At 36.7% G+C, this 19,718-nt stretch overlaps 1 protein-coding gene across 6 annotated transcripts in view; it reads left to right on the top strand.

The window, feature by feature from the left end:
- Positions 1-19,718, top strand: part of LOC145260335 (uncharacterized) — a 153,586-nt gene that overhangs the window by 55,529 nt on the left and 78,339 nt on the right. For all 6 annotated transcript variants that reach the window (XR_013864274.1, XM_080118250.1, XM_080118249.1 and 3 more), the window contains exon 3: positions 17,723-17,806. Coding sequence is in view for 5 of the 6 variants with exons in the window: in XM_080118250.1 (XP_079974376.1) it covers positions 17,723-17,806 (84 nt within the window). In the remaining variant the exon portion in view is untranslated. The remainder of the gene's footprint in view (positions 1-17,722; positions 17,807-19,718) is intronic.

Genomic DNA, 19,718 nt, shown 5'->3' with positions numbered 1-19,718 from the left:
GCTCTTTTGAACCCTGTCCAGGGGTGAGAGACTAGTAGCAGATGCACCAGCCCACTATCATTATGGATCAGCGAGCTGTATCTTTTATGTTTAATCGCGGAAAAATAATAAAAACAATAAAATTATACGGTGGAAAATGGAACTTCTTCCTTTTTCCTATGATATAAAACACCTGGGAAAGAAAATGTTGTCGCTGATATCACGAACATGTGATTTCTTCCTAGGAGGAACTAAAATCAATTCATAATTTTTTACCACATCCTACAGTACAACGCTTTTTGGCATTTTGTAAGGTTACAAAATATGCCATATTCAATCGATTGAAGTCCGCCACGTGACTTCTGAATGTCCTACTTGTGGCAAAATATATCCTCAATTCTTTAATTCCTCTAATCATATTCTTATCTGTTCTATTTTCAACGTCTTTCTGTTGATTACAAAGGACCTTTTCCAGTATCCTCACCAGGTTGCCGACGAATATGGTCGATTTCCTTTTGCTTTCTCTTGTCGTGATTGCTTTTCTTAAACCGCAATACAGTGCCTGATGACTATTTTCTCTATCTTCAGATTTCCCTCATTTATCCATTGCTTATAACCCAAGAGGTAACAACTATCATGGAATTATATGGAACACTATCTTAGCTGGTGAATTTCAACGGTTACCCATTAATGCTTGAAATACCAAAGTCACACGTATGATTTGAAAAGAAACTGGAATCTTAGGAAGATCTCTATTGTTCCAATAATTATAAGAGCAACCAAACTCATGAAAAGGAATTTAAAAAAACTACCTGGCAAATATACCCGGTGAACCAAGTGCAAGAGAGATCAAAGCAACTATACTTCTTTCGGTTGGAATGTATGAGATAGCAGGGGAATGACTGGCATCTAATAGGATGCTCTATCTCCAGTGAAGCAATTTCTGCTATAACTTGGGATTGGATCCAGTAACACCACTGCTTGTAACTGAATAGGTAACAGCCAATGTGAATGCTATAATGGAATAATATTGAACACTATTTTATTAGCTTTGGAATGTCAACGGTTACCCATTAACGCTTGGCAGGACATTCTACAGAATGTTTTACATGCAATTCGCTCTCTACTATGCACAACCACTTATGCCATTCCTCACGAACGGTTGTTCAATTTTGAAAGGCGCTCTTCCACTGGCACTGCATTGCCTGTTTGGCTCTGTAAACCTGAAAAATTGTTATTAAAACGAATTTGGTTGCAGAAGCAAGTATGACCCTATTATTAAGTATGACCCTATTATTGAGTATGACCCTATTATTGAGTATGACCCTATTATTAAGTATGACCCTATTATTATTGAGGCAGTGCAAATACTCAAAACCAACCCTAGACACTCAAGAATTTGACATCGTGATGGTCGGGAGGATTCCGTAGCATTGAGACATTTGACCCGTTTTCCACGATCTTAGGATCCTGGTAAAAATCCATGCCCAGATTGAACTCCGGATTCTGCTGGGGCCGTGGACCCCGAAAATCTGCCATCTTCAACTGGTGCAGGTCCTGGCATTCATATTTCCTCAAAGTCTGAGACTTCTGACTCTTCCAGTGGTGAGCTGCCTCTCCACTGGTCTAGCAGGACTTGTAAACCAATCCAGCGTCTGGGTTTATAAACTTTCTAATAATAATCTCTGTTTCAAGTGGAGGGAAGTTTTTTGGGTTTTTTTAACTTTCTTATTAAAGTGACTTTCTCTTTATTTGCATATCTCCTCTCACGTGATCTTGTCTTTACTTTATTTTCTTATTTGAATACTTTCTTTTTTATTATTTTATTAACATGCATTCCTGGCCACTTGCCGCATTTGTCGTTGTAAAATTCAGTTGAATAAAGCCTTGGAAAAAGGTCTTTCTGCTTGCGCCTTTATTACATTATATGAACATAGACGCGTCAAGCTATAGATGTGATTAACCCATCCGTTTAAAGAGGATGTGCCTATTGTTTAAACCTGGTGTGTTCATGTCAGAACATAATAGCCCTTTCAGAAACGTAGTCACCAAGTTATACTCCAAGCAGATGATAGGGTTACAGGTTAGTAGTGTGTATATGCTGTTGCTAGGTTAAATGGTTTTGTAGCAGCCGACACCCGCTACATCACAGGCAGGAGCTCATGACTTCGAGATTTGAAATCCATTTTTTCCCTGGCTTGTCCAATCACAAGCCAACTCTCTATCACGTGACAGAGTATATAAAAAGCAAAATCTGAAACTCTCAACCCTCTTTCAACCTGACTCTGCTGGGCAGCGGCATTAGCCTGAGGCTTTTACCCTAGGCTGAACGTGAGTACTCTTCAAACTCACATTTATTTCCATGTGCTGTACCCAAACGAACATTCTTTGTCATGCTAAAGAACATACAACTCACACTCACCCACACCAACACATAAACACACTGAAGTCTTCGCACTTCTTTCTCCTTTAATCACCTTCCTTTGTTCTAGCTATAAACACGTGTAAATGGAACTGAACTATTCTCTCCTTCAACCAGCCGGCAATATATTAATTCTATCTTCACTCAAGAACACTTCAACCCACTAACCCGTTTCTCTCTTCTACTAACGCTACTAACGAAAATGTGTGCTGTTCTCTCCTCAACAAGCCGGCAATATATTAATTCTATCTCTATACAAGAACACTTCAACCTACTAACCCGTTTCTTTATTCTACTAACGAAGATAACAAATAAAGTTGTTTATTAATATAGAATGAAACTTCATTGCGTTGTCTCATTTCTATAGTTTTCTCTCTGCGTTGATGGCTTTTGATTTGTTTGGATTTTTATATTACGCCCGAAATTTTGGCAGTAGATATCCTAACGCTTGTGATTGGTTGAAAAAAAAACCCTGCTGATCCTATCAAAAATCAATACGTAAAAGTAACATTCGTTGCTGCTGTTTTTAATACACCTTGTTTAAAATGAAATTATATTTAAGATAAGTCAAACTAAATATAAACGAAAAACTAAATGAAAACGAAAAAGAAAAAAGATTAAGAAATAAAAACAACATAATAACAAGAATAACGTTTGTCTTCATACTTTTTCAGGAAAATCTGTAAAAATGAAAAGGACTAGTCCATGTGTTTCTGTAATGAAGCAAATGTTGAGAGATAACACAAAGCAGTTCAGACGCTTTATTCGCCGAAATATACAATGCTACAAAGCTGGTCGTGTTTTACACGTACTGTTTCGTAGTCAGTTGTAGCTCTAGCTATGTACTTCATGCAGTATCTAAAAGTCTATATGTTTTTTTTTTAAATCATAATAAAAACAAAAGTTCTAAAATAAATAAAAAGAATAAATAGAGATCGATCAAGTCCAGAATTCAACCTAATTAAAAAAAAATACAAGAAAATATAGAAAAACCTATATGACATATGGGTTTAATTTAAGAATCAAGGTTTATAGTTTACTTCCGGTTATCATGGAAAAAGATTTAATTTTATGGAAAACAAAACGTACATAATTTACTATTATCATAGTTAAGAAAAGTTTGCCAATAAAAAAAATATTGTTAAAATGAAAACAATCTTTATTAGAATTTTATAATCAGAAAGGTCTGATTTTTATAAACCTGCACGTTCTTTTTTAGTCATTTTGTTTCAGTATTTAAATGGTAAAATACATTTACAATGTTTTTATTGGCGTTTTTTTTTTTTTGGTAACATTTTTTACATCAGTTCTTGTTCCGTGACGGGTACGTACAGCATAAGGATTTTTCTGAATTTTTAGTTTTTAATTATGTTGAATTTTGGATTTGCACCTAGATATGAATATGTGGTTAAATTAGTTAAGTCTCAATTGCTAGATTTGAGACACTGCTGCCACAATTCCTTAGTCCAAAAACTCAACTCTCTGCTATTACACTCTCAACTCCAAAAGCACTTCTGCTGATCGAACTTACTTCTTCCAAATCCAATTCCAAAATGAACAACTTTTCTGAAAAAATCAGGTCTCTTTTATCTCCAACCAGGAGCATCTCATCTGCATATCAGGTGGTAACATTGCAGGCATATAAAGAGATAAGGCGGCCATTTTTATTTCTTTTTTCTTCATTTATTTTTTGGTCTGCCCAGATTTGTACAAATTGCACAAGGCAGGTTTGTAACAACTTTTTAAACATTTCAGACCACAGAATCAAACAGATTTAGCCACATTTTTCACGGTTGTTAACATATTCGAAATTTGTCATAAAATATCATGTGAAATAACGAGATTTGCAAAAATATAGTTGGACACAAGATTTGTTTTAATGTGGAAAAAAAAATCCATTTCTCTCAAAAGGATGACGACAAAAACCGAGTGTTTTCCCTCAGCACCAAAAGCCAACAGAGTATAGGCAATCCTTGAAATGGTTTTATAGTCCCACTCCTGACTTTGGATAGTGTATTTTTACAACAGCAACGTCTTTGAAACGTGTCAAGAACAGCACTAACGACTAATATATATATATACAGGATAGAACAATAAAAGTGTCACCCTAGAAAAGACGACATGATTTCATTTCCGTTTGGTAAAACCGATTTTCTTTTTTTGTTGCAGACCATGGTCAGTTGTGTACAAATCCTAAGGGCGGTAGGAGCCTTCTATCATGTTTGAAAGTGACACAATGCTTAATGAGTGAGATTGGAGATGCGCCGGAGTACAACTCATGCTCTCTACCAATCCAAGTTATGACAACAGGACCATTGCCAGCACCCTCAAAATGCAAATCTAGATGATCCAACGCTTGAGAGCACAGCTCAACAAAATTTCCAGCCACGGTCATGGTCTTTGGTGTGGTTTCAAGTGAGGGCCACATCATGCCACCTCACATCTTTGTTGGCTTGAAAATCAACGCTAAAGCGTATCTGGGTATGCTGAAAGGTGTGGTGATTCCCTGGTGCGACCCTGGGTGTGGCAGCAGAACTTGGCGCCAGCTCACAAATCCAAGGACACCCAGGCTTGGCTTCAGAAGAAGTGCTACGACATAATACCCTTCTCTCATTGCCCTCCACCTTCTTCCCTGACCTGAACTCGCTGGACTACTAACAAATTCCTGTGAAAACTAATTTTTTTTGAAGTGATGAAAAAGAGCGAATACCAACAAAATAGAGAAAGAAAAAGGGTAGTAATTTAAGTCATTTGCTTTTTAGCATTGTCTAAATCACATATCGATGTAGAGTTCCAATAGTAAACTACCAAGAAATAAGTGAAAAGGAAAGAAGAAGAAGAAGAAGAAGAAGAAGAAGAAGAAGAAAAAGTAAGCCAAACGAACAAAGAAAAAAAAATGTAGTTTATATCAGCTGCTAACTTTCCTATGCTTGTTCGTTTCGCACATCAATTTCTAATCTTCCATAGCCTGTTCCCTGTTGATTGAGGAATGCTTTTGGTTCTGTTCAGTTCTAGGCGGTCCACACTCTTAGGCTTTGGATTCTCCCATTGAGGAGGGATTAGTTTATTGCTAATCGACTGAGGCACCCCAACTGATGAATGCCAATGGAACATTTATTTGCAGGCTAGAGAACTCGTCTTCTAGAACACTGGCTTTTCAAATCCCATTTTCCAACTCTTGTGTCACATCATTAAAAATAATCCAGCAAGGTTAGATACAAGATCAGTTTATAGTGGGACTCCAGAATGCTTAAAAAAAAAGTGGACGAGTTTTCCGTGGACGAGTTTTCTGGACACCATAAAACAGATCGATTGGTATTTGAGATTTAATGTCAGTTGAAACATGACCACCTGCAGATGTGAGGTAATTAGCCTGCCCCCTCCCCGTGGCACAAAATTAGGACATTTGAATAACCATAAAATGTCATCCCTTTCCCTCTTTCTCTTGCCTACCTGAATAAGAACGCAGTGAAAAGGAAAGAAAGCAACTAATAAAAGCAGACGACAACCATTTTTAATTAATGAAACAAGACGAAACTGGTTTCCGTCCTTGTAAGATTTACTGAGCTTACGTTTGTTTCCATCAACGGATTTCTCTGGACTTCTCTGAGTTGTAAAATAACCGCGACAATATTATGCAACAGGGTGTGAGATGCAACTATGTATGTCGGGAGATCTCTATAAAAGGCCTAGCAACTTGACGATATACTAATTCGCTCTCAAATTTAAACAAATGAACCCCAAGTTAAAATATCTACAGTTTAAAAGATAATTAACTTTGAATTAAAACAACTAAATCTCACATTAAAATAACTAAATATCTTCCAAGATTTTAAATTGTAACCTACCCACCTTTAACAGGGTTTATATATAATGTATGTATGTATGTATGTATGTATGTATGTATGTATGTATATGTCAGTAACGTAACAACTATTTTTGCCACCTGGGGGAGGTCATAAGATTTGACACCCCCAACCCATCATCCACCCCCGCTGGCCGTTGATAATCCGTTAAGCTTCAAAATCCAAGAAAGCCCTCAAAACATTTTCATGGAATTACAATCAAGGATCCAATTTTAGAGTGTTGTTAGAAACTCACTCTATATATGTTATCGTGACATAGGCTGACATATATTCGGTGGGTTTTTAGCAGTATTTTGTATAGTTTTTATTTTTAACTCCTTTTCTCAAACTTACCGTGTCAAAGAGAGAGTCAGCCGCCATTTTTAACTTTCCAATACATCGGTAAACACAATATGTTTTTCGAGCTGAATAAACATGTTACATTAAATAAAAACACTGAAAACATATCCAGTTAGGTAGAAAAGTAACTTAACTTGCCTTTGATAACATTTATTTGTTATATATTTATTTTTTTTTACAACTTTTTCGGATCTATGTGTATAGTAATACAAACCCAAAGTGTCATTAAAACGTGTTCTTTTTATTTCAGTCTTTCTTGGAGAGGCGCTCTCTCAATCTATAGAACCTTTTGGTTCGAATGTTGTTTTTATTTATTTATTTTTATTATTTTTATATTTATTTTTTTTTTTTTTTAATACAAATGTCTTTTTAGTGAAAGGAATTTTAGTTGAATTGTCTTCCAAGGCGGTGTCTTTTTTTAAGTTCCTTTAACAAAGACGGAATTTTCTTTCCTGGAGAACACGTGTGCTGATAATCTGCTCGTCTTCTTGTCAGAGAGGCCGGCGAATTTAATCTCTGTCGATTACAGAAAAATATCTAAAAAAAAAAAAAAAAAAAAAAAGCAAAAAAAAAAACAACCATTGGTTTCTTCCATTAGTCTTTTGACCAATAGTTTCCCAGTTGGTAAGACCTTGTTGCCCTGTAATTAACTGGAGATGAAATTGATACGTCTTTCTCTAAGTGAGAAAAACTCAGAGCATAATGTTTAACGTCAAAACCTTTTTGGACAGAGAACGTCAGCTCACGTCCTTTCCAAAGACCTGCAAAACTCGAACTATGGCAAACGAGCAAAGAGCCCTCTCCATCCTCCCTCAATCTTGTCAGAGCAAGAAAGGTTACTGCTGGAAAGTAATGATGATGATGATGATGATGATGATGATGATGATGATGATGATGATGATGCCAGTCACACTAGGTCAAGAAGTGTAGGCATTCTACTTCATAAAGGCAAAAAGGGCCGAACCCTACTCTGCCTCCTGCCACCACCTGATGGCTGCTAGTATTAAAAAAAATAAAATTCTTAAAATGGCTACCACTTTAAAAACAGGATTACAGACTAACAAGAGGACTGTATAGTTTAAGTTTAATTATTATTTAATTTTATTTATTTATTTTAAACAATGTTTATGTCACTTCAAATTAAATGAGTATTTTTTTTAATATATATTTCCATGTATTCCATAATTTTAATTTTGTTATTTTATTATTAATAATTTTATTCTTATCTGGGGTGTTTTCATAATCACTAACTTCTGAAAATAACAACCAAGATTATTAGTGATAATTTGCATCTCGGCCCTTGAGGTCATGATGGAGCTTGTATGCTTTGTGGATCCTGAAAGCAATGTCTCTGCTAGGGCTATGCATAAGGTTTTTTGTAAGGAGCTAGATGAAGATTGATCTAATCGCCTAGTCCCGATGGTATTCCCAAGCAGAAGGGTCTAACAAAGCCAATGGTTAAGTCAGTAGACGAGGGCTGCAACTTATCCATTTGTTCCGGTTGTCTAAGATCTCTTCTATTTGGAAGTTGATTTCAATAAGGTGGCGTTCTTTATTGCCTACATTTTTTCGAGTTAACTTAAGCAATCTGTTCCACATTTCTGTGTATGTAGCATGCAGAACTCCAACTCACCTCCCCGTTCCCTCCACGGCCTTTTTATGCGCCTGGTATCATCTCATTAGCGTAGGAACGGCAAGAGTCTGCATTACTCACGCGTGACCGTCAAGCATAAAAACAACTGTATGTCGCCATTTTTAACTTTTTGCTTTGTTAAGCGACCAAACCCTATGAAGCATTCACACACGCTAGTTAGGTAAGTCACGATTTTCTCTGCAATCTCCTTTTTATTTGATATTAGATATAGCACATAGATTTGTGAAAAGTGTGCCCTCTGGAGTGTGACATAAAACAAAATACGCAAGGGCATCTGTTTTTCCTGATCAGCAAATTAATTAGTTATTAATCTAATGTCACTAAAATAAACAATTAAGTCAACTTGTTCTAATAGTATTAACTAGTGATGGGACGCTTCCAATATTTTCCTAATTTCGATACAATTACCGATTATGTACTAAATTCCTAATTCCAATAAATTACTAATTCCGTACCAAATTCCTGATTCTGACACAATTACCAATTCCTTACCAAATTCCCAATTCCGATGCAGTTCCAATTCCATACTAAATTCCCGATTCCGATACAATTACCGATTCCGTACTAAATTCTTGATTCCGATACAATTACTGATTCTGATTCCAATTCTTTATGAACCTCAAAATATTAAAGTATAAAATAGTGATTTTGTCCCGATTACGGTAGAAACACATCTTAGATGTACATATATATTTTCAAATGTAAAAACGCACTTGTGGGGGCGGGGGGAGTGATGTATAAATTTTAGCTTTACTGGCAGATTAAAATCAATAAATATTCATTATTTTATTATTACTATCAACAATGGAAGTTTTTCTTAAACTAAAATCAAATGAAAAAAAAGATAATTAAAGGAATCGTTTTTGGCATCAGAAAATAAATACAAATTTTTCCAATTCCGATATTTCAAAAAGTTATGCTCTTTCCGATTCCTGATTCCGATTCTGATTAATTGTTCCAATACTAGTATTAACCCTAACAGACATTTATTATTTAAAAGGAGTTTTACTAATAACAGTAAATTATACAGATTAATGTAGAAAGCACAATAGAATTTCCACGCGTGCCACAGTAAGCATAAATTAATCTCATTAGTATTCATGGTCCTGTTGTTGTTGTTGTTTTTTTTTTTTCATCAGGATGATAATTAACCATATTTCAGCGACATCTGTATTTTTCAGAGATATCAGTAGTTAACTATAAAGATTGGAGTATTTTTCAAATATTACACCTAATACGGCATAATCACATTGACATTTTATAACTTGTTTAGATCATTGAAGTTAAGCAACGTTGAGCCTGGTCAGTATCAGATGGGTGACAATTTGGGAATACCAGATGCTGCATTTGTTGCGTTGTGGGATGGTGTTTATATATGACCGTGTATATACAGTGTTAAATTAACGTATGTGTGTATCTTGTGTCACGGTCCAAAAGCCGTGGGAAGTCGAAGGGGACGCAAGTCACAGTGGACGCAAGTCTGTGGCAGAGCGGAAAAGACGGCGACGATGTCGGGGGGGGGGGTATTTTTGTGAGGTCATGCCGAGGTCTAATAAACACTAGCAGCAGCAGGAAGGGGAAAGAGAGGAAGAAGGAAAAAGAGGAGTCTGGGAGCATTCGCGTCGAGATGCGGAAGAAAGATGAAAAAGGAGAAGGAAAAGAAAAGAAAGGAGTCTGAGTTGGCGCTTTCGGCGAGGAAAGGCGATGTTTTCGTTTTGCTGGTTCGTAGAATGAGCGGCGGAAAAAAAACAAATAAAAAAGGAATGATACCTTAAAAAAACGTTATATGGTTGACTCTGAGTTAGCCATGAAGGTTCGTGAATTTCTCCCCCTCTGTTTCCTCATCAAAGAGATTTTTACGTTATTGCCATCCTGGGCTATATTTTTTGTTTGTTTGTTTACTTGTTTTATACAAAAAAAAAAGGATAAATAAATCCCATATAAAAGGGGGAAAATATATATAAACTATATTTCTGCTTTCGGCCTCCTCATTATTTCATGTTGAATTTTTCTTTTTCTTTTTTTACCGCTTTTTTGCATACTCACTTTTCACTGTTCTTATTAAACTCGGGGAAATCCGACAGGCGATGGCATTTGCTCACACTCAACTGGATTGGGGACCAATTGCGTAGCCGTCTCTGGTGGTAAATCCCCATACACTTCTTTAAGCCGGGTGCAGGATTTCTCCACCACTGACAGAGAACAAAAATTGAAGTGCAGCATCTGAAGAACAGGGTTTTTATTTGCTCCCCCACCGAGCAAATTAGGCACAAGGCCGATTTTTAATGTGAGGAGTGAAGGGGAAATGGGGACCAACTCCCCAGGGAGTAGGGGAGCTGGATAGTGACAATTGGTATGAAGGGTTGCCCCTACATTGACCAAGGTCTTATCTGTGGGGTCGCCCCCACATAGGGTCTTTGCTTGCAGTATCTGCCGGAACAGATGGTATTTATTTGCTCCCCCACTGAGCAAATTAGGCACAAGGCCGTTTTTAATGTGAGGTAAAAACCAGCTCCCCTAAAAGTAGGCAAAAAGGGGGCACTCTGGTTACCAAAAATAATAATTGTCCCAGTATAGAGGGTTTCCCCTCCATTGACTGGTACAAATTATCTTAAGTGCAGTATCTGCCGGAACAGATGGTATTTATTTGCTCCCCCACCGAGCAAATTAGGCACAAGGCCAATTTTTAATGTGAGGAGTGAAGGGAGGGGGAAGGAAAAAAGGGGACCAGCTCCCGAGAGGTGGGAAATGGGAGCTGGTTAATGGTCAGGCATGTGGGGTTGCCCCCACATCTGGTCTTTGCTAGTCATAGCTAGTCCTAGCTAGTCATAGCTTGCAGTATCTGCCGGAACAGATGGTATTTATTTGCTCCCCCACCGAGCAAATTAGGCACAAGGCCGATTTTTAATGTGAGGAGTGAAGGGAGGGGGAAGGGAAAAAGGGGACCAGCTCCCGAGAGGTGGGAAATGGGAGCTGGTTAAAGGTCAGACATGTGGGGTTGCCCCCACATCTGGTCTTTGCTAGTCATAGCTTGCAGCATCTGCCGGAACAGATGGTATTTATTTGCTCCCCCACCGAGCAAATTAGGCACAAGGCCGATTTTTAATGTGAGGAGTGAAGGGAGGGGGAAGGGAAAAAGGGGACCAGCTCCCGAGAGGTGGGAAATGGGAGCTGGTTAATGGTCAGGCAGGTGGGGTTGCCCCCACATCTGGTCTTTGCTAGTCATAGCTAGTCATAGCTAGTCATAGCTTGCAGTATCTGCCGGAACAGATACTACACTTTGATCTTGGTCCGAAGGCCATTGTGCATGATGTTACCAAGCTAATAAAAACCTTGATTCCAGTAAAGCAACTAGTCCTGACGGCATTCCAATTATAGTGCTAAAATGTTTCAACCTGAACTAACTCTCATACTTACAAAGCTGTTTAAGCATTGTCTTAATGAGAATTGCACTCCAACACCCCAAAAAACCTCATCAGAATGCCCCATATTTAAAAATTCAGTTGTCCTCTTCTCAGTACAGACCAATGTCTCCTGTGCATTGCTGGAATCTATGTTAAATAGAGAAGTAGTCAACCACCTCAGCAAAAATCTCCTCAGTGACATCAATATGGTTTTCATTCTGTTATATCTACAGCAGATGTGCTAACAGTTATATCGCATAGGATTAGTGAATCTCTCAATGGAGGCTTCTTTTCTTTGATAGGGTATGGCACAAGAATGTCATTTTTTTCTATATAACTGTATATTTATATATGAATACTATCAGAGATGCCCGGCATTGCCCTGTTGTAAAATATCCTTAAATAATTTATGCAGGTGAGTTCTAGAATATTCCAGTCTGTCTGTTGTATCACTGTATATGGAATGCAACATTATTCCTTTATCGTATGTGTGCGGGTGGGCAAATTACGACATTGTGTCTTGGCGTGTTCTTCATACATGTACATGTTGAAAACGGTGATTGATCTGAGAATGTCTCTGCCGAAGATTTGTTCCGGTCGTCTGTAGCAGATGCTACAACTATTTAATGCATGTAATGCTTTAAGCAAACTACACCACTTACTCATGAAAGTAGTAAATTTCTTATTAATTATCCTTGAGTAACTGTTCTGAAAGACGAGTTACCAAGACGAGGTTTTAAATTGCCACATATTTCAAGTTGTCATATTTACCGGCGTATCGATTACACGTGCTCGGCGGAAAGCGTGTCTTAAATATCTTCTGCGACAATTAGCAAGCTATATAGCAACGCCGAACAATGGATATTTGGCACTGATAGACAGATAAACAGGGCAAAAAGAAATATATTTAAAGCAGGGTCTTTATTAAAACAAACAAAGAAAGAGGTTTCGCTATTTTAAAAAATGTATCCAGTTACGAACTATTTTCGGTCTCCTGCTTATTCCTCCGCAACCGACGACGTAAAGTGTGGACACTTAACGCGCGAGCAGAATTTAATCCGTGTTTTGTTTTGCAAATTATGTACATTTGTTGCTGGGGAACCGAAAAGGCTTCAAACGTGACGCGTCTCGAAATCGTCTTTTTCTTAGCTTTCAATGTTGAACGAAACTTTACGAAAATTATACAACACGCAGAGAATGGCATTACAGTACAGGCTCACACGTGCACTTATTCTATCACACACACACACACACACACACACACACACACACACACACACACACACACACACACACACATATATATATATATATATATATATATATATATATATATATATATATATATATATATATAAACCAGAAGTAAAAATTAAACTTATAAGCCAAAAGCTTCTGTAAACGAATATTAATATTTATATAGTAATCCCAACCAAATAAAAAAGCTCAATTGAACCAAGATAGAAAATAGAGCTTGTTAGAGAACTCAAATTTAAGACTTTAAATTTTATTTTACATGAATTTATTATTCGACAGAATACTCAAATAATATATATATATATATATATATATATATATATATATATATATATATATATATATATATACTTGTTTATTGTTATATAAACATGCTCACATCTCGCTGTTACAAACAGCCACTTGTTTCAATCAAACAACAGATATCATCAGGCAGCGACTGGACTATTCAAATGTTCATTGAATAATCTTATTATTATGATTATTCAATGAACATTTGAATAGTCAAGTAGTTGCCTGATGATATCTGTTGTTTGATTGAAACAAGTGGCTGTTTGTAGCAGGGGATGTGATGTGAGCATGTTTATATAACAATAAACAAGTATTATCAGCTCTTTTTATTGAGCACTATCTAACAACCTCGTTGAATTCACTAGTCCATTACTTTTGATTAAAAAAAAAGTAGTATATATGTTTCTCCCCAACATTTTGGGGAAACAAAAAAAAACCCTGCCCCACAGTAAATGTTAACTCCATTACTTCTATTTGACCTCATTAATGAGGTCAAATAGAAGTAATGGAGTTAACTTTATTGCGGGCATCTGTCAATTCAAACATCTTTCCGTTACTATTTCTTGGTTGGCGAACGGTTAACGTCGCACGTTTTGTTTTTTTTTTTTTGTTTTTTGTTTTTTGTTGGTTTTTTTTTTTTTTTTCACACTTTTATTATTTTCCAACTGCGCCTCTACCAAAAGTTTTTTTTAAAAAAACAAACACCCGGGCAACGATTTTTTTATTATTCTTTTGTTTTGATTTACCCAAAACCACACACACTTCCAAACACCCAGGCAACGCCGGGTACCTCTGCTAGTTGTTTAAGAAAAAGAAATTGTTTTGACTTTGAGCAAGAAAAAAGATGGAAATTTTTTTCTTCCGTTCGGAAACTGGCTTATTTCATGAACAGTTCTTAGCTAAATATCTGACTTTGCTGCGTTGACAGCAATGCGTCTTGCGCTTTCGGCACTTAAAGGGACGATTTTGGAATATATGAGATAGCGGGTGAATGTTTGGCATTCAGTGCGATGCCCCAGCCTGAACAAACTAATAAGAAAATTGAAAAGAAATATATATATATATATATATATATATATATATATATATATATATATATATATATATATATATATATATATATATATACTTGATCTTCTTCCTTGCTAAACCATAACGTTTACACTCAGTTTACATTTAATGTTGATGGTTTTGGGGACTATTTAAATACGCTATCGTCATTTCAAAATGGTCTCTATCAAAGCCAGAGACCATACAACAAAAGATGTTTCCCGAATTCACTTTAGATGTCAGGGTATCATTAGACTTGCTATTTGCTTTCTCCCTTCCTCATAACACTTGAAATCATTTCGGCCAGCAGTTTTTTAATACATGTATGTACCTCTATACACATGTGTATACATACATGCATACATGATGATGATTGCAACGTCTTGTCAGACGAGTGCCACTCCCTCAGACATTAAAAATCCATGAGCCCAAATGCCTGAGGGAGTATCTATACAAAGATGATGTTACAGAGTCTTAGCTTTGTACGACAGCTAACTCTCTCTCTCTCTCGGTTCAAAATGTTGAGATCCAGCAACAAGCAAGAGCAAGATAGCCAGCAACAAATTAAACTGCAGACCAGCTTAATGCGGGTACTGGTCTCCCGCTTTATGGTTTTTTAAATCAGAGATTTGCTTCTCCTAGAAAGTTGCCTTCACCACGGCTTACGGGAGCCCTCTCCACCCCAATACACATGTATACACACACACACACACACACACACACACACACACACACACACACACACACACACACACAAATATACACGGTGCTAGTTGGCCGTTGACCCAGAAAAAGAGTTCATTCGCCCTTTGGAAGGTATTGTTTTTAATCCATCAGGGAGACTAGCCGCTCTCCTCACCAAACAAGTCTGGTGGGGGAACCAGTTTAGTCGCCGATGACCCGACCATGAGGCAGGTAGTACTGGGTTACATGGTACCAATAGCATATGACATGACCTGACACAAACATACATACATACATACACACACACACACACACACACACATATATATATATATATATATATATATATATATATATATATATATATATATATATATAATATATATATATAATAAAATACGCATCGAGTGCGCTTGAAACCAAATCACAACGTAATATTAGGAAAATAAACAAATATTTTACTTGTTTGAAATTTATGACAAATATATTTCGGAGGTATACTCCATCTTCAGTGTGTTGTTTTGTTTCTTTTTTTTTTCTTTTTCTTCTTCCTTGCCATGTTGTAAAGTTGAAGCAAGAAATCTGTTTGTACAGAGCCGCGCGTTGTATCTGGCAGTTGTATTCTGAAATGTTTGAACTGTGCGTAGTTAACGCGTGAATAATGTCAAGAATGAGAGCTCATTTTATTTTCTTCAAATTAAAACAACGTTTCTATTGAACTCTCATTCTTGACATATATATATACGTTTTATTTTTTCTGTTAAGTTACATAATATGGTTTCAGCTACACGGCCGTTTTTTTGCCGTCTGTAGCGTCCTCAGACTTTTACAGAAAACTTTATGTAAAAGCCTGAGGACGCTTCAGGCGGCCAAAAAAAAACGGCCGAGTAGCCGAAACAATAATGTAACTTAACAGAAAGGTACGATAATAAAAATAAAACACATATTTGCTCTACAACAGTATTGAGCACTTTCTTCAGTTTTTATTAATTACCATCTCCACTATATATATATATATATATATATATATATATATATATATATATATATATATATACATGCATGATTGTTACTTCTTGACAGAAGTTTGCCATCTCTTCAGTTAAGTATTGAACGTCTGTGTGCATGTAGGTGACTTTTTAATCCAGCTTTAGTCCTACATGAAAGTACACATATGTGACATAAAAACTTTCCTTCTTGTAAAGATGATCGCATGATAATATTGTGAATCCACTTTTAGATTTGCAGATAATGCCACGAATATAACTCAGCATTGCTTCTCATAAGATTGTTACTCATGTCCTTTTCTCTCTCTCTCTCTCTCTCTCTCTCTCTCTCTCTCTCTCTCTCTCTCTCTCTCTCTCTCTTTAATTTTCTTCCTTTAAAGATTGTAACGCTGGGTATGGGGCAGCCAAACCAGTTGCTAACATTGTCCTGCCTTTTACTAAAACCAACCAAGAACTCTCTTTAGTATCCTTGTTGTTCCCTTAAGTGCAATTGTCTTATGTGATTTCAGATGATGAACAAAACCAGCTTTTGACAAAAGGTATCTGCCACATACAGTGCACTTCAGTTTCTGCTGTAATTTCTCTGACATTAAATTTCCGTCTTGCTTTCTTAAAACACGTTTTAAGACAGCAAGATCTACACGCTGCTCTTCAAAAATTTTACAACTTTCTCTGATGGTTTTTTCCCCACAGTGATCGATATTTCACTTGGACTTCCCAGTTATGTATATCCATCTTAAGTATTTTTAAGTTGTTTTCAGAGAATCCTTGAACCTTTTTCTTGGTTTATGCTGTGGTTTTTTACCCCTAGCTCTCTCGCCATAAAACCGTTGTTTAGGGAGTCATTTGTCCAGCGCATCTGATTTTGAATGATTTTCATTTCAATACTAGTACTATTTGATCGTTCAAGAACTACAGTGCCAGGCGTTAGAGTCCTCCAGATATATAGCAGTTCAGCCCGGCTTTACTGTTCATAACTTTATGTGCATATATATATATATATATATATATATATATATATATATATATATATATATATATATATATATATATATATTAAAAAGTTTGACTCATGCCCAGGTAACCTACAACTAAAATTTTAAGTGTTTAGACCCAAAATTGGTAGAAGAATTTGGTAGAGTCTGGAAAGACCAACTCTTTCAACTTGTCCTCCTGGCAACTAAATTTTCGCCCAAAAACTGATTAAAAAGCTTGCTGCATGTCTGAATACCTTTTTTGTAAAATTTCAAATGTTTAGACCCAAAATTGGCTGAATAGTTTGCTAGAGACCGCAATGGAATTTGACCCATTGGCAGTCAAATTTTCGGCCAAAAACCGATTGAAAAGCTTGCTCTATGTCTGAATACACTTTATGTAAAATTTCAAATGTTTAGACCAAAAATTGGCTGAGTACTTTGGTAGAGACCGCAGAGGTAAATTTTTTTTTTTAACTTTGACCCCAATTTTGACTCTTGACCATGGCAGAACAATGAGGAAATAAATGTTACAAAAAAAGGAGTCGAGTTATTACTTGTCCTGTGTTCCTTGTGACGTACTCTGCTATGTGTTGGATCTATGTGTGTAAAAGGGTACTACGTTACAAAATGGCCCCACTAAAGCCACATTGCATTCACTTATGATGGGGTTGACCATTTATTATTATTGATGATTATCTATGTTCATAATAAAATAATTTCGATGGTTGTTATTACATTTATGCATTTGTTTATTTATTCGCTTACTCCTTCTCTTCTTCGCATAATGAACAGTTCCAGTGAAGAAGTTAAACAATCGAAGCCAGTCTCGCTTGACGACAGTCACTTGTGTTGACACCATGGACAATAAAACATCACGTGAGTTGTAACGTTTTTTTTTATTTATTTATTTTATTTTTATTATTTTTTTTTGCTATATACAATTGTTGGCTTGGTAATATTCAAAGTCATTATCTTGCTAGAAAATTACTCAGAGAGTAGGCTATATCTTTACAAAGCCACCATTCGCATACCGTACATGGAGTATTGTTGCCATATCAGAGCTGGTGCATCTACCACTCTTAGGATCCACAAAGTGTCTTAAATCTAGAAGATCTTTGCACTATCAGAATGTGCTTTGATGAACTCAAATATATACGTTGACGTACATACTCCCGACAAGCAGCAAAATCCCACCCTTACACTGTTGAGGTTCATAAATGCCAGAAAGTCTTCTACTCTAACAGTTTCTTCCTTCAGGCTAGACTTTGGTTGGTTGTTTTTGTTTTACGGCATATCAACCCTTTTCAGGTTATTTAATGCTGAATCCAGTGATTTTGAAGAAAAAAACTTTTAATAGAATATTTTTTTTTTTTTCAAGTTGGTTTCTATTCAACCCATAGTTGGGACCGTAACAGGTACTACCACTCCGGGTCAGAGTGGACCTGGGAGCAATGGCAATTGAATGGTGGCTCCACACTCCCCAAAGCCTGCAAATTGGGGCCTCACCCTCAGACATAGTTTAAGGTCATATCCAGGACCGCTAGACTTTGGAATTCATAGCACTTGAAGCAACACAAAAAAATAAGAACATGTGCTAAAAGATGAATAAACAATTGAAAATGAAAAACTTTTCAAAATCTTTATTCAACAACAACATTTGCTCTCTATAACGTAACTCCATTTGTCAATGAGCTTCTAAAAATTATTTAGATTTTGATATGAATTTAATTCATGGTCAATCTTCTTTTCATGATGTTAACCTAAGGAGATCTAAATGGTTTTGTGACCCTTGCAATAAATGGAGGAGCTAGATCAGAAGAATATGCAGAATGGGGCAAGATTTCTAACCACATTCTCCTAGGAGATCTTTGGTCTGTAATGCTAGTGAGAACAAGCATTATCATGATGGAAGATGACTCCCTTTCTGTTCACTTTTCGGGTGTATCACAAAAAAGAAGGAAAATAGCAAGAAAGCAAAGTGACTCAGGAATGTGCAACAACAGTCTCTAAGGATTCTTATACAACCATCTGTCTGCGTTCTCTCTTATCTACTTTTAGACCGTCGAGCAGCAAGATTTTGTGCCACTTTGCAAGATTGCCAGTTATAAAAATTGTGAGTGCCACCATTTTGATTCTTTCTTCCCCCCCCCCACGGCAACTTGGTTGACAACTTTAACGATGAGCCATTTTCTTGGTTTCCACAATTTTCCCAACACTCTCACCTGATTTCTTAATCGCAGGCAGGGCAGGAAGGTGCTTTTGTCTGCAGTCTGAAGGTTGAGAATCACCATGTCTGCCGGGAGGCTATCAATATCCGAATCACTACCTAATAGAGCTGGCATAAATCAGAGCAATTGTTCACTCGTCTCAGAACCCGATTGGCTTTCGTCATCCAATGGTGGTTGAGATTACGTCACCAACATCATTAAGTCTTTAATGTGATAGGGCACATCATCAACCTGCTACCATATCTTGTCACACGGGTTTTTGTTCTAAATGATATCTCCATTCTTAAACTTTCTCTGGTCACATCCAGTTCAGGCAGCGGGTTGGCTTCAAATTTTATTGATGAAAATGTCATTGACGTATGCTAAAACAACATGCTCGATCGATTGCGATATGATGGCATCTATAACAGATTTCATAATGAGAGGTGCCACATTAAGCCCAAATTCTAGCTGTGTGAAACAAAAGTGCTGGCCCTTGAAAAGGACAGTTTGAAATGGCCAAAGTGCCTCATCGATGCTCGCAGTAGCCGACTGATGTAATCTGGAAGACCTGCCAAAAA

This window comes from Euprymna scolopes, chromosome 36, assembly GCF_053919585.1.
Source record: "Euprymna scolopes isolate OS-2025 chromosome 36, ASM5391958v1, whole genome shotgun sequence".
NCBI lineage: Eukaryota > Metazoa > Mollusca > Cephalopoda > Sepiida > Sepiolidae > Euprymna > Euprymna scolopes.
Note: the sequence above shows the minus strand (reverse complement) of the source record. Positions and strands in the feature narration are given on the sequence as shown.